The sequence below is a fragment of the Carcharodon carcharias genome, chromosome 31 (genome assembly GCF_017639515.1).
Source record: "Carcharodon carcharias isolate sCarCar2 chromosome 31, sCarCar2.pri, whole genome shotgun sequence".
NCBI classification, from domain to species: domain Eukaryota; kingdom Metazoa; phylum Chordata; class Chondrichthyes; order Lamniformes; family Lamnidae; genus Carcharodon; species Carcharodon carcharias.
This window is the reverse complement of record NC_054497.1, coordinates 9,063,624-9,080,035: the sequence shown is the minus strand read 5'-3', so window position 1 is coordinate 9,080,035 and position 16,412 is coordinate 9,063,624. Positions and strand designations below refer to the sequence as shown.

Genomic DNA, 16,412 nt, shown 5'->3' with positions numbered 1-16,412 from the left:
TCCCCACCAGTACTCTAATCCAGTGTTTTGCAGTGAGTCCTGTCCCCATCGTAATGTACAGTGCTTTATAGTCACAGACCTGTTCCTACCAGTACTGTACACCACAGTTTTACAGTGACAGACAGGTCACCACCAGTATTGTGCCCAGTTTTATGCAATGACAGACCTGTCCCCACCATTACTGTATCGCAGTGTTATGCAAAAGACCTGTCCCCAGCAGTATTGTACCCCAGTGTTATACAGTGAAGGACTTGTCCACAGCAGTACTGTGCTCCAGTGTTATAGTGACACACCTGTCCCGACCAGTACTGTACCCAGTGTGATACAGTGACAGACCTGTCCCCACCTGCACTTTAACCCAGTGTTATACACTGACAGACCTGGCCCCACCAGTACTGCACCCAGTGTTATCCAGTGACAGACCTTTCCTCACCTGTAATGCACCCCACTTTTACACAGTGACAGTCCTGTCCCCACCAGTACTGTAGCCCAGTGTTATATAGTGACAGATCTGTCCCCACCAGTACTGTTCCCCAGTGTTATACAGTGACAGACCTGCCCACACCAGCACTGTACTCCAGTGTAATACAGTCACTAACCTGTTCCCACCAGTACTGGACCCCAGTGTTATACAGGGATAGACCTGTCCCCATCGTATTGTACAGTGCTTTATAGTCACAGACCTGTTCCTACCAGTACTGTACACCACAGTTTTACAGTGACAGACCAGTCACCACCAGTATTGTGCCCACTTTTATGCAATGACAGACCTGTCCCCACTGATCTGTACCCCAGTGTTATACAGTGACAGACAAGTCACCACCAGTATTGTGCCCAGTTCTATGCAATGACTGACCTGTCCCCACCAGTACTGTATCGCAGTGTTATGCAAAAGACCTGTCCGCAGCAGTACTGTACCCCAGTGTTATACAGTGAAGGACTTGTCCACAGCAGTACTGTGCTCCAGTGATATACAGTGACACACCTGTCCCGACCAGTACTGTACCCGTGTTAAACACTGACAGACCTGTCCCCACCAGTACTGTACCCCAGTGTGATACAGTGTCAGAACTGTCCCCATCAGTCATGTTCCCCAGTGTGATATAGTGTCAGAACCGTCCCCACCAGTCATGTACCCCAGTGTGATACAATGTCAGACCTGTCCCCACCAGTACTGTACCCCAGTGGGAAACAATGACAGACCTGTCCCCACCAGTACTGTACCCGTGTTATACAGTGACAGACCTGTCCTCATCAGTACTGTACCCCAGTGTCATGGTGTCAGACCTGTCCCCACCAGTACTGTAACCCAGTGTTATACAATGTCATACCTGTCCTCACCAGTACTGTACCCCAGTGATATACAGTGACAAAACCCGTCCCCTCCAGTACTGTAACCCAGTGTTATATATTGACAGACCTGGCCCCACCAGTACTGCACCCAGTGTTATACAGTGACAGACCTTTCCTCACCTGTAATGCACCCCAGTGTTATTTCGTGACAGATCTGTCCGCACCAGTACTGTACCCCAGTGTTATACAGTGACAGACCTGCCCCCACCAGCACTGTACCCCAGCGTAATAACAGTCACCAACCTCTTCCCAGCAGTACTGGTCCCCAATGTTATACAGGGACAGACCTGTCCCAACCAGCACAGTACCCCAGTTTTACACAGTGACAGTCCTGTCCCCACCAGCACTTTAACCCAGTGTTATACACTGACAGACCTGGCCCCACCAGTACTGCACCCAGTGTTATCCAGTGACAGACCTTTCCTCACCTGTAATGCACCCCACTTTTACACAGTGACAGTCCTGTCCCCACCAGAACTGTAGCCCAGTGTTATATAGTGACAGATCTGTCCCCACCAGTACTGTACCCCAGTGTTATACAGTGACAGACCTGCCCCCACCAGCACTGTACTCCAGTGTAATACAGTCACCAACCTGTTCCCACCAGTACTGGACCCCAGTGTTATACAGGGATAGACCTGTCCCAACCAGCACAGTACCCCGGTTTTACACAGTGACAGACCTGTCACCACCAGTACTGTGCCCCAGTGTTTTGCAGTGCCAGACCTGTCCCCACCAGTCCTCTAACCCAGTGTTTTGCAGTGAGTCCTGTCCCCATCGTATTGTACCACAGTGCTTTATAGTCACAGACCTGTTCCTACCAGTACTGTACACCAAAGTTTTAGTGACAGACCAGTTACCACCAGTATTGTGCCCAGTTCTATGCAATGACAGTCCTGTCCCCACCAGTACTGTATCGCAGTGTTATGCAAAAGAGCTGTCCGCAGCAGTACTGTACCCCAGTGTTATACAGTGAAGGACTTGTCCACAGCAGTACTGTGCTCCAGTGTTGTACAGTGACACACCTGCCCCGACCAGTACTGTACCCGTGTTAAACACTGACAGACCTGTCCCCACCAGTACTGTACCCCAGTGTGATAGTGTCAGAACTGTCCCCATCAATCATGTTCCCCAGTGTGATATAGTGTCAGAACCGCCCCCACCAGTCATGTACCCCAGTGTGATACAATGTCAGACCTGTTCCCACCAGTACTGTACCCCAGTGGGAAACAGTGACAGACCTGTCCCCACCAGTACTGTACCCCAGTGTTATGCAGTGACAGACCTGTCCTCACCAGTACTGTACCCCAGTGTTATGCAGTGACAGCCCTGTCCCCACCAGTACTGTACTCCAGTGTTATGCAGTGACAGACCTGCCCCACCAGTACTAAGCCCCAGTGTTATGCAGTGACAGATTTGTCCCCAGCGGTACTGTGCTCCAGTGTTATACAGTAACAGACCCCCTACTGTACTGTCTCCCAGAGTTATACTGTGACAGACCTGTCAGCAGTGGTACTGTACCACAGTGTGATGCAGTGACAGTCCTGTCCCCACCAGCACTGTAACCCACTGTTATACACTGTCAGACCTGGCCCCACCAGTACTGCACCCAGTGTTATACAGTGACAGACCTTTCCTCACCTGTAATGCACCCCAGTGTTATATAGTGACAGATCTGTCCCCACCAGTACTGTACGGCAGTGTTATACAGTGACAGACCTGCCCCCACCAGTACTGTACCCCAGTGTTATACAGGGACAGACCTGTCCCAACCAGCACAGTACCCCAGTTTTACACAGTGACAGTCCTGTCCCCACCAGCACTTTAACCCAGTGTTATACACTGACAGACCGGGCCCCACCAGTACTGCACCCAGTGTTATCCAGTGACAGACCTTTCCTCACCTGTAATGCACCCCACTTTTACACAGTGACAGTCCTGTCCCCACCAGTACTGTACCCCAGTGTTATATAGTGACAGATCTGTCCCCACCAGTACTGTACCCCAGTGTTATACAGTGACAGACCTGCCCCCACCAGCACTGTACTCCAGTGTAATACAGTCACCAACCTGTTCCCACCAGTAATGGACCCCAGTGTTATACAGGGATAGACCTGTCCCAACCAGCACAGTACCCCGGTTTTACACAGTGACAGACCTGTCACCACCAGTACTGTGCCCCAGTGTTTTGCAGTGCCAGACCTGTCCCCACCAGTCCTCTACCCCAGTGTTTTGCAGTGAGTCCTGTCCCCATCGTATTGTACCACAGTGCTTTATAGTCACAGACCTGTTCCTACCAGTACTGTACACCAAAGTTTTAGTGACAGACCAGTTACCACCAGTATTGTGCCCAGTTTTATGCAATGACAGACCTGTCCCCACTGATCTGTACCCCAGTGTTAGACAGTGACAGACAAGTCACCACCAGTATTGTGCCCAGTTCTATGCAATGACAGACCTGTCCCCACCAGTACTGTATCGCAGTGTTATGCAAAAGAGCTGTCCGCAGCAGTACTGTACCCCAGTGTTATACAGTGAAGGACTTGTCCACAGCAGTACTGTGCTCCAGTGTTGTACAGTGACACACCTGCCCCGACCAGTACTGTACCCGTGTTAAACACTGACAGACCTGTCCCCACCAGTACTGTACCCCAGTGTGATAGTGTCAGAACTGTCCCCATCAATCATGTTCCCCAGTGTGATATAGTGTCAGAACCGCCCCCACCAGTCATGTACCCCAGTGTGATACAATGTCAGACCTGTTCCCACCAGTACTGTACCCCAGTGGGAAACAGTGACAGTCCTGTCCCCACCAGCACTGTAACCCACTGTTATACACTGTCAGACCTGGCCCCACCAGTACTGCACCCAGTGTTATACAGTGACAGACCTTTCCTCACCTGTAATGCACCCCAGTGTTATATAGTGACAGATCTGTCCCCACCAGTACTGTACGGCAGTGTTATACAGTGACAGACCTGCCCCCACCAGTACTGTACCCCAGTGTTATACAGGGACAGACCTGTCCCAACCAGCACAGTACCCCAGTTTTACACAGTGACAGTCCTGTCCCCACCAGCACTTTAACCCAGTGTTATACACTGACAGACCAGGCCCCACCAGTACTGCACCCAGTGTTATCCAGTGACAGACCTTTCCTCACCTGTAATGCACCCCACTTTTACACAGTGACAGTCCTGTCCCCACCAGTACTGTACCCCAGTGTTATACAGTGACAGCCCTGTCCTCACAAGTACTGTACCCCAGTGTTATACAGTGACAGCCCTGTCCCCACCAGTACTGTACCCCAGTGTTATATAGTGACAGATCTGTCCCCACCAGTACTGTACCCCAGTGTTATACAGTGACAGACCTGCCCCCACCAGCACTGTACTCCAGTGTAATACAGTCACCAACCTGTTCCCACCAGTACTGGACCCCAGTGTTATACAGGGATAGACCTGTCCCAACCAGCACAGTACCCCGGTTTTACACAGTGACAGACCTGTCACCACCAGTACTGTGCCCCAGTGTTTTGCAGTGCCAGACCTGTCCCCACCAGTCCTCTACCCCAGTGTTTTGCAGTGAGTCCTGTCCCCATCGTATTGTACCACAGTGCTTTATAGTCACAGACCTGTTCCTACCAGTACTGTACACCAAAGTTTTAGTGACAGACCAGTTACCACCAGTATTGTGCCCAGTTTTATGCAATGACAGACCTGTCCCCACTGATCTGTACCCCAGTGTTAGACAGTGACAGACAAGTCACCACCAGTATTGTGCCCAGTTCTATGCAATGACAGACCTGTCCCCACCAGTATTGTATCGCAGTGTTATGCAAAAGACCTGTCCGCAGCAGTACTGTACCCCAGTGTTATACAGTGAAGGACTTGTCCACAGCAGTACTGTGCTCCAGTGTTGTACAGTGACACACCTGCCCCGACCAGTACTGTACCCGTGTTAAACACTGACAGACCTGTCCCCACCAGTACTGTACCCCAGTGTGATAGTGTCAGAACTGTCCCCATCAATCATGTTCCCCAGTGTGATATAGTGTCAGAACCGCCCCCACCAGTCATGTACCCCAGTGTGATACAATGTCAGACCTGTTCCCACCAGTACTGTACCCCAGTGGGAAACAGTGACAGTCCTGTCCCCACCAGCACTGTAACCCACTGTTATACACTGTCAGACCTGGCCCCACCAGTACTGCACCCAGTGTTATACAGTGACAGACCTTTCCTCACCTGTAATGCACCCCAGTGTTATATAGTGACAGATCTGTCCCCACCAGTACTGTACCGCAGTGTTATACAGTGACAGACCTGCCCCCACCAGTACTGTACCCCAGTGTTATACAGGGACAGACCTGTCCCAACCAGCACAGTACCCCAGTTTTACACAGTGACAGTCCTGTCCCCACCAGCACTTTAATCCAGTGTTATACACTGACAGACCGGGCCCCACCAGTACTGCACCCAGTGTTATCCAGTGACAGACCTTTCCTCACCTGTAATGCACCCCACTTTTACACAGTGACAGTCCTGTCCCCACCAGTACTGTACCCCAGTGTTATACAGTGACAGCCCTGTCCTCACAAGTACTGTACCCGTGTTATACAGTGACAGACCTGTCCCCACCAGTACTCTACTCCAGTGATATACAGTGACAGACCCGTCCCCACCAGTACTGTAGCCCAGTGTTATACAGTGACAGACCCGTCCCCACCAGTACTGTACCCCAGTGTTATACATTGACAGACCTGTCCCCACCAGTACTCTACTCCAGTGATATACAGTGACAGACCCGTCCCCACCAGTACTGTAGCCCAGTGTTATACAGTGACAGACCCGTCCCCACCAGTACTGTACCCCAGTGTTATGCAGTGTCAGACCTGTCCCCACCAGTACTGTGCCCTAGTGTTATACAGTGTCAGACCCTTCCCCACCAGTACTGTACCCCAGTGTTTTGCAGTGCCAGACCTGTCCCCGCCGGTACTCTACCCCAGTGTTATACAGTGACAGACCTATCCCTACTGTCCTGTCTCCCAGAGTTATACTGTGACAGACCTGTCAGCAGCGGTACTGTACCACAGTGTTATGCAGTGACACACCTGTCCCCAACAGCACTGTACCCCAGTGTTATACACCGACAGACCCGTCCCCACCAGTGCTGTACCCGAGTTTAACACACTGACAGACCTGTCACCACCAGTACTGTGCCCCAGTGTTTTGCAGTGCCATACCTGTTCCCACCAGTACTGTACTCCACAGGTTTACAGTGACAGACCTGTCACCACCAGTATCGTGCCCCGTTTTATGCAATGACAGACCTGTCCACACTGATCTGTACCCCAGTGTTATACAGTGACAAACCTGTTCCCACTAGTACTGTACCCCAGTGTTATCCAGTGACAGATCTGTCCCCACCAGTACTGTACCCGTGTTATACAGTGACAGACCTGCCCCCACCAGCACTGTACCCCAGTGTTATACAGTGACAGACCTGCCCCAACCAGCACTGTACCCCAGTGTAATACAGTCACCAACCTCTTCACACTAATTCTGAAAACCTGTGTTATACAGGGATAGACCTGTCCCAACCAGCACAGTACGTCGGTTTTACACAGTGACAAACCTGTCACCACCAGTACTGTACCCGTGTTATACAGGGACAGACCTGTCCCGACCAGCACAGTACCCCAGTTTTACAGAGATAGACCTGTCACCACCAGTACTCTACCCTAGTGTTTTGCAGTGACAGACCTGTCCCCATCGTATTGTACCACAGTGCTTTACAGTCACAGACCTGTTCCCACCAGTACTGTACACCACAGTTTTACAGTGACAGACCAGTCACCACCAGTATTGTGCCCAGTTTTATGCAATGACAGACCTGTCCCCACTGATCTGTACCCCAGTGTTATACAGGGACAGACCCGTTCCCACCAGTACTGTACCCGTGTTATAGTGTCAGACCTTTCCTCACCAGTACTGTACCCGTGTTATACAGTGACAGACCTGTCCCCACCAGTACTGTACCCCAGTGTTATAGTGTCAGACCTGTCCCCACCAGTACTGTACCCGTGTTATACAGTGACAGACCTGTCCTCACCAGTACTGTACCCCAGTGTTATACAGTGACAGACCTGTCCCCACCAGTACTGTACCCCAGTGTTATAGTGTCAGACCTGTCCCCACCAGTACTGTACCCCAGTGATATACAGTGACAGACCCTTCCTCACCAGTACTGTACCCCAATGTTATACAGTGACAGACCTGTCCCCACCAGTAGTGTACCCCAGTGTTATAGTGACAGACCTGTCCCCACCAGTACTATGCCTCAGTGTTATGCAGTGACAGATCTGTCCCCACCAGTACTGTACTCCAGTGTTATACACTGACAGACCTGTCCCCATCAGTATTGTACCCCAGTTTTACAGTGACAGACGTGTCACCACCAGTACTGTACCCCAGTGTTTTACAGTGCCAGACCTGTCCCCACCAGTACTCTACCCCAGTGTTATACAGTGACAGACCTGTCCCTACTGTACTGTCTCCCAGAGTTATATTGTGACAGACCTGTCCCCACCGGCACTGTACCCCAGTGTTATAAACTGACAGACCCGTCCCCACCAGTGCTGTACCCCAGTTTTACACACTGACAGACCTGTCACCACCAGTACTGTGCCCCAATCTTTTGCAGTACCAAACCTGTCCCCACCAGTACTCTACCCCAGTGTTTTGCAGTGCCAGACCTGTCCCCACCAGTACTCTACCCGTGTTTTGCAGTGACAAACCTGTCCCCATCATATTGTACCACAGTGCTTTATATTCACAGACCTGTTCCCACCAGTACTGTACCCGTGTTATACAGTGACAGACCCATACCCACCAGTACTGTACCCCAGTGTTATACACTGACAGACCCGTCCCCACCAGTATTGTATCCCAGTGTTATACAGTGAAAGACGTGTCTGCAGCAGTACTGTAGCCCAGTGTTATAGTGACAGACCCGTCCCCACCAGTACTGTGCCCCAGTGTTATACACTGCCAGACCTGTCCCCACCAGTACTGTACCACAGTGTAATGCAGTTACAGACCTATCCCCACCAGTACTGTACACCAGTGTTGTACAAGGACATGCCTGTCCCCACCAGTACTGCACCCCAGTGTAATGCAGTTACAGACCTGTCCCCACCAGTACTGCACCCCAGTGTAATGCAGTTACAGACCTGTCCCCACCTGCACTGTGCCCCAGTGTTACACAGTAACAGACCTGTCCCCACCTGCACTCTACTCTAGTGGTATGCAGTGACAGAGCTGTACCCACTGTACTGTACCCCAGTGTGATACAGTCACAAACCTCTCCCCACAAGTACTGTACCCCAGTGTTATACAGTGACTGACCTGTCCCAACCTTTACTGTACCCGTTTTTTTCAGTGACAGACCTGTCCTCACCAGTACTGTATCCCAGTGTTATACAGTGTCAGACCTGTCCTCACCAGTACTGTACACCAGTGTCATATTGTGACAGACATGCTGCCTCCATTACTGTGCCCCAATGTTATGCAGTGACAGACCTGTCTCCACCAGCACTGTACCCAAGTGCTATAATGTGACAGCCCTGTCTCTACTAGTAATATATCCCGGTGTTATACAAGGAATACCTGTCCCCACCAGCACTGTGCCCCAGTGTTATACAGTGACAGACCTGTCACCACCAGTACTATACACCAATGTTATAAATTGACCGACCTCTCCCCACCAGTATCATACCCTAGTGTTATGCAGTGATAGACCTGTCCCCACTGTTTTCTCCCTCAGTTTTTGACAGTGACAGGCCTGTTCCCACCAGTACTGTACTCCAGTGTTATAGAGGGTCAGACCTGGCCCCACCAGTACTGTACCCCAGTGTTATACATGTAAGACCTGTCCCCACCAGCACTATACCCCAATGTTATACAGTGACCGACTTGTCCCCACCAGCATTGTACCCAGTGTTATGCAGTGACAGACCTGTCCCAACTGAATTCTACCCCAATGTTATACGGTGACAGATCCGTCCCAACGCACTGTACTTCAGTGTTATAGTGACCGACCCGTCCCCACCAGCATTGTACTCCAGTGTTATGCAGTGACTGACCTGTCTCCGCTGGTGCTGTACACAAATGTTATGCAGGGTGCAGGGAGAGACCTATCCCCACCATTGCCAATGAAGTACTTTTTGAAGTGTCGGCACTGTGGTAATGTCGGAATCACAGTGGCCAATTGCGCACAGCAAGATCCCAGAGACACGATGTGGCAATGATGAGACAATATGTTTTAGCGCTGTTGATTGGGGGACAAAAATAATCCAAGTGACTGGGGAGAAAGTCTCCCAACTCTCCTTCCCGCGGTGCTGGGGACACTCTTTTGGGTAGATAACTGGTGGCTGGACTTGCCCCGCTGGTTTTGAGTAAGAATAATAGTGCATCAGCCAAACCGTACACAAAGTTATGACTCAATGGCTCTTTCCTCTTGTCTCTCTCTCTCTCTCTGTGTAGGTGCCCCTGAAGAGGAGAAGCAATTCCTAGTGCCCCCCTCCTTTAAGTTTGCTCGCAGCCTGTCTGTTCCGAGTGCGGATGACATCCCCCCGCCCCCCACCACCGCCCCCCCTGACCCTCCCTTCAACCTGCCCCAGCCCCGCTCGGGGCCCCCTCCCCCTCCCCTCGCCGCCGCCGCCGCCGCCGCCGCCGCCGCCCCGGCCTCCGTCCGCTCGACCTTCAACCCCGGCGGCACCGGCGACGCCAAGATCTACGCCAGCCTGCGGCACGACCTGGCGGAGCCGCAGGTCAAGGGGGAGGGGAAGGACCGGCACAAGCGTGAGAAGGCCACGATGTACCGGCAGGAGTCGGAGCCGCCGGCGGACGAGCGGGCCCGACTCTCGGCCGGCGGCTCCTCCTCCTCCTCGTCCGCCTCGCAGCCGAGCGCCAGGGGCAGGCGGGGCCAGGCCGCCGAGGGTCGCTACGGCAACGCCACCGCCCGGGTGGTCAACACGGCCATGTACGTGCCGGCTAAGCCCGTGCGGAGGAAGGGGCTGCTGGTCAAGCAGTCGAAGGTGGAGGACGAGCAGCAGCAGCAGCAGCAGCAGCAGCAGCAGCAACAAGACAAGACCTGCTCCATCCCCATCCCCACCATCATCATCAAGGCCCCATCCACCAGCAGCAGCGGGAGGAGCAGCCAAGGCAGCAGCATGGAGGCCGAGGCCGGGGCCGAGCCGCTGCAGGCCCGGGAGAGCCTGGACTTCACCAGCCAGTTCGGGGCGGCCATCGTCGGGGCCGCCCGCCGCGACCGGGAGCGCTACATGGAGGCCCGCCGCAAGTCGGCCGTCTTCCTGTCGACGGACGTGGCGGAGGAGGAGTCGGAGAGCCCGCCGCACCTCACCCACTCCAAATCCATCGACGAGGGCATGTTCCACCACGCCGAGACCTTCATGAACATCATGGTGTCGGCCGGCCGGGGGGCGCCGCTGGGCTACGCCTTCGCGCCCAAGCCCGCCAAGCAGGCGGCGGCGGCGGCGGCGGCGGCGGCGCCCGCCCCCAGCGCCTTCAGCTCGCTCTCCTCCACCTTCGCCCCCCGCGGCGGCGCCGGTAACTGCAGCAGCAGCAGCAGCGGCGGCGGCGGCGTCGGCGTCGGCGTCAGCGGAGGGGGCGGGACCTTCATCCACCCGCTGACCGGCAAGGTGCTGGACCCGGAGTCGCCGCTGGGCCTGGCCCTGGCCGCCCGCGAGCGCTCGCTCAAGGAGCAGCCGAGAAGCAGCGGCGGCGGCGGCGGCGACGCCTCGGGCTCGGGCCCGGCCGAGGCGCCCGGCGGTCACACCGGGCCCAGGCCGCGGGGGACGGCGGGGGCCCCGGCCGGCCGGCGAAAGGACGCCCGGCCTCCCCCCAGGCCGCAGGACCCCCACGCCCAGGAGGCGGGCCGCCCCTGGGCGCCGGGGCCCGAGGGCGAGGGCGAGGGGGAGGGGCAGGCCGAGCTCCGGGTGCGCTTTGCGGAGAACTCCCACCCGCCCGGCCAGGACGGGCCGCTGACCCCTGCCCCGCCCGCGCCCGCGCCCGCCAAGCCCCCCGACCCCGAGGCCCTGCCCCTGACCATCCTCCCCCCGCCCGCCCCCTCCGTCGACGCCGAGGAGGAGTTCGTCTTCAGCGACCCCCTGCCCCCTCCGCTGGAGTTCTCCAACAGCTTCGACAGCTCCGAGGCGCCCCCTCCCCCTCCTCCACCGCCCCCCCCCTCCCCCTCCCCCTCCCCCACCGCCGCCCCCACCCCCACCGCCACCCCCACCACCACCCCCACCGCCCTCCTCCGCCCCCGAAGCGGGCAGCCTGCCCACCGTGGACTCGACGGGCTCCAGCCTGACCTCGTACGACAGCGAGGTGGCCAACCTGACGCAGACCCCCAAGGAGAACCACCTCCACTGCGCGGCCGAGGGGGCGGCCGGCGGCCGCACCCCCTCGGCTGAGGCTTTCCTGGACAACGTGGGCGACTCGGGCATTGAGGAGGTGGACAGCCGGAGCGGGAGTGACCACCACCTGGAGACCATCAGCAGCGTCTCCACCTTCTCCAGCCTCTCGGGCCTGTCCTCGGAGGGCAGCGAGCTGCTGGACACCTACATCGCTTACCTGGACGGGCACGTCTTCGGCTCCGACAAGCCCCCGTTCGCCTCCCGGGTGCGGTCCCGGCCTTTGATGGGCAGGGGGCCGGGGCCGGGGCCGGGGCCGGGGCCGGGCCCCCTGAGGGATCCCACCGCGCCTCCGCCTGTCTCCAACGCCCCCTTCCCGCCGCCCCGGCCTCCCGGCGAGTCCGCCCAGCTGCAGGAGCGCCAGCCACCCACTGCCTCGATCTGGGAGGATTCGTCGCTCGCCCAAGGGCCCAACATGGCATCCATGAAGGCCAGCATCATCAGCGAGCTGAGCTCTAAACTGCAGCAGATGAGCGGAACGTCCTGGACTCGGTCAAGCGACACCCCTGGACCACCGACAGCCTCCAAGCCCGTGATTCCAAGACACAGGTAATGCCATGGGAGCAGAAGGAGACCATTCAGCCCCTTGGGCCTGTTGCACCATTCAGTGAGAGTGTTGGCTGATCTGTACGCCAACTTTATCAACCTGCTTTGGCTCCTGACCCGTTCAATACCCGTGTCCAGCAAAAAAAAAAAATCTTATCGATCTCAGATTTCAAATGATTAATATTGTTAAGATCTGCTGCTTTTTTTTTTTGTAGGAGCTTCACACTTCTACCACCTCTGGTCACTTGGTCGTGCAGAACCTGAGTACTGCTGAAAAAAAGAGACATGCTGTCCAAGCTTTTCATCTTGCCGTCATCAGGAAAGATTCTCAAGAATACCAAATCTCAATGGGAATGACAATTTATGTTACATGAGAAAAGAGTGCTGATTGGTTGGTGCATTCTTCCTGGCAACCCTTTGGCCAATTTGAGCCAACTTGCCAACAAATCAGCACCCTCTTCTCATTATGTGTAAATTCTTGCTCCCTCTGAAATTTGGCATTCTTGCATCTGCCCTGATGAGTGCAAGACACAAAGCTTTGACAGCATGTCTCCTTTTTCAACAATGCTCCTGTCACCCTTTGTGCAAAGAATTGTTTCCTGAGTGAACTTCTCCCTCAATTTTCCGATTTTCACCTTTTGTTCCCCATTGCCTCACTGGTGCAATAAAAAGTTTTTCTCTATCTACCTTAGCAACTCCTTTCAAAATCCTCAAACCAACTCACTCCTTAAATTTCCATATTCCAGGGAATACAGTACAGGCCTAGTTTATGTAAACTCTCGTCATCGTCTAATCCTCGGAGGCCTTGTATTACTCTGTCGAATCTCTGCTGCACTCTTTCCAAGGCTGAGTTAGCTTTTCAAGGTGTAATGTCCAGATGGGTACAATTTAATCCAGTTTTAGTCTAGCCAGGGCTTTGTAAAATTTTTAGCAAAACATCCACCACTTTATATTCTTTTTAGTAAACCAATGAGGGTTAAACAAATAAACAAATGAGCTTCCCTATTAAAGGCGGCACTTTGAAATTATTGCAACATAATCAAAATGTTTAAAGGAGATTCATCAAATTAGAATTAAATTTCTGAGTGTCGACTCCAGCCCTTGTGGTGCCCACTGGTCGCACAATGCCTCAAGTGTACTGGGAGACACCGTGGGTTCCCTCTCCAGGGACAAATGTAACCATGGAAGAGAGGCAGGTAGTCAGTCTGAACCACCCCCTTGACCACCCGCTGCCTGGCCTGTTAATGGCCACCTTGGCCAGGCCCAGAACAGGCTAACGAGGAGGCCCATCCGATCCACTCTCCTCCCTCGGCACTGGGTGGCCAAAGATCAGGAGCATGGGGCTGAAGTTGAAGGAGCACTTGAGGAACAGTCTCTCCAAAAAGTGGAACAGGGGCTGCAATCTCACACGTCCCACATAGACATGGAACATGGACTCCTCAAGGCTCTGGTAAACACAGGTGGCCTGCGGGTCTGTGAACTGGTGTAATTTCTCGTTGTACAGGACTGCCGCGTGCAACATTCTCCACGTCAAACCCCCGATGGAGAAAGGGAGAAATCCCATGCAGAGAGCCCTCCACCAGGGGCACATCCCCCTCAACCCCTTTATCATCTATCCCACTAGCTACAAAGGTGACCTTCAAGCACCGTCGGCTCTGTATATGGCAGAGTCTGCAGGTTGCGCCTTGGGCTTATCAGCTGTCTCCGAACCCATTGAACCAGAGTGGAAGCAAGTCATCCTTGATCCCAAGGGTCTCCCAAAGAAGAGGAAGACAAATACGAACATTCCTCCACCTTCTTCCACTCCTCTCCTAATGGGGCTGCCTCACATTGGGGTCACTTTTCATGTTCTCCAGTATGTGCTACCTCTCCTAGTTCCCCAGGCTTAAGCCTTCATAGTAAGTGTGCGTAGGCTGTTCAGTGCAGGAGGAAGCACTGTCAGGCCAGACGGCTTCTGTTCAACCACTCTTCCAACAAGGGTGACGACCAGGAACATAGGGACCACTAGACGAAGAAAAGATCTGTCTGGTCAACTTTCCCCATCCTGCTTAGTCACATGATATAATAATGGTGTAATTGACCGATCGCATTGATCAATCTCCATCAATGAGTGTACAACAGACCCAGACGTGAGCTGAGGTAAACCCTCAGTGGTGGAGAGTTCTGGGAACCATAGGTCCATTTGGAATTGGTCATTTAGGACTGAGATGAGGAGAAATTTCTTCATTCAAAGAGCATAGGAGTTAGGAGCAGGAGTAGGCCATTTGGCCCCTCATCCCTGCTCCACCATTCAACAAGATCACAGCTGTTCTTTTACCTCATCTCCATCTTCCTGCATTACTCCCATGTCCCTTAATTCCCTTAATACCCCTAAATCTATCGATCCCGCTCTTCATCAACGACTGACCATCCAAACTCTCTGGGCTAGAGAATTTCAAAGATTCACAAACCTCTGAACAAATTTTCCCTCATCTCAGCCCAAAATGGCTGACCCTTATCCTAAGACTGTGTCCCTGTGTTCTAGATTCCCCAGCCAGGGGAAAACAATTTCTCAGCATCAACCCTGTCCAACCCACCTTAAGAATGTTATATTTTTTCAATTAGATCACCCCTAAACTTGAAGAAATATAGAGAGCAGGTCTGCTCAATCTCTCCTCACAGGACAATCCTCTCATCCCAGGGAACTAGGGGATGGACCTTCGTTGCACTCCCTCTGGGGTAAGTATGCCCTCCTTTAGGTGAGGAGACCAGAGCAGCACGCAGTACTCCAGGTGTGACCTTACCAAAGCCCTGTGGAATTGTCTGAAGAGCTATTTACTCTTATACTCCGATCCTTTTGTAACAAAAACTAACACATAGTTTGCCTTCTTAATCGCTCACTTTGCCTGCCTGTCAAGTTTGTGAGATTCATGTGGATACATTCATATTTGGCCACGTTGTATTCCACCTGGCTTGCTCTTGCTCACTCACCCAACGTGCCTAGATCCCTCTGTCCTCTTTGCCACTTACTTTCCCACCTGACTTTGTATTATCAGCAAACTTGGGTAAGTCACAACTCAGTCCCCTCGCCTGAGTCATTAATATAGATTGTAAATAGCTGAGGTCAGAGTACTGATACTTGCATTACCCGGCTGGTTACAGCCTAGCAACCCGAAAATGTCATGTTTATCCTACCCTTTGTTTTCAGTCCATTAACCAAACCTCAATCGGAGGGTTGTGAGTCTTTGGAATTCTCTACCCCAGTGACCTATAGATGGTCAGTCGTTGAATATGCATAAGACAGAGATCGATAAATTGTTGTACACTAAGTGATATAGGGACAGTACGGGCAGATGGGAGGTCTTGTGACCACATGGGCAGTGTTCTTGCCTCTGAGCCAGAAGCTCCAGGCTTGAGTCCCGCTCCAAGACTTGATGACCAACAAAGTTGCATCCATAGCTCAGCCAAAGAGGTTGAGTATCAACCTGCAAATCCTTCCAACACAAGCCAATGGAAGGCCGTAAGAGCAGGAGAGATTCTGGAATGTCGGAGCCTCTGCCATCACTACCCATACCTCCATGCATGTCAAAGTGCATGCTACCAAAGTAACTGGATCACCTGACAGAGCGGTATCACACCCACCACCACAGGCAGGTGGAATTTGGATATGAAATTAGCCATGATCTTATCGATTGGTGGAGGGGGCATGAAGGGCCAAATGGCCTACTCCTGTTCCTAGTTCCTATGTCTGAAGTCACCTGACCCTCCCAGAAATGGTTCGCTAACCATTGGAACACAGGCCATTCAGCCCTTTGAGCCTGTTCTGCCATTCAGGGAGATCATGGCTGATTTGTATCTTAACTCCGTCCACCTGCCTTGACTCCATATCCTTCTACGCTCTTCACTTACAAATAAATTATATCATGTCCCACAACTGTGCCCAGTTGTGGTCTCCTTATTTAAGGAAGGATGTAAATGCATTGGAGGCAGTTCAGAGGAGGTTTACTAGATTGATACCTGGAATGAGCGGGTTATC

General features: G+C 53.4%; 1 protein-coding gene across 1 annotated transcript in view; it reads left to right on the top strand.

Moving 5' to 3' along the window:
* LOC121271497 (SH3 and multiple ankyrin repeat domains protein 1-like) overlaps positions 1–16,412 on the top strand; it is a 389,623-nt gene that overhangs the window by 371,897 nt on the left and 1,314 nt on the right. Inside the window, 5 exon segments of the mRNA XM_041177480.1 lie at positions 9,900–10,047; positions 10,159–10,860; positions 11,008–11,608; positions 11,610–12,400; positions 15,002–15,115. Of these exon segments, the coding sequence (XP_041033414.1) occupies positions 9,900–10,047; positions 10,159–10,860; positions 11,008–11,608; positions 11,610–12,400; positions 15,002–15,115 (2,356 nt within the window).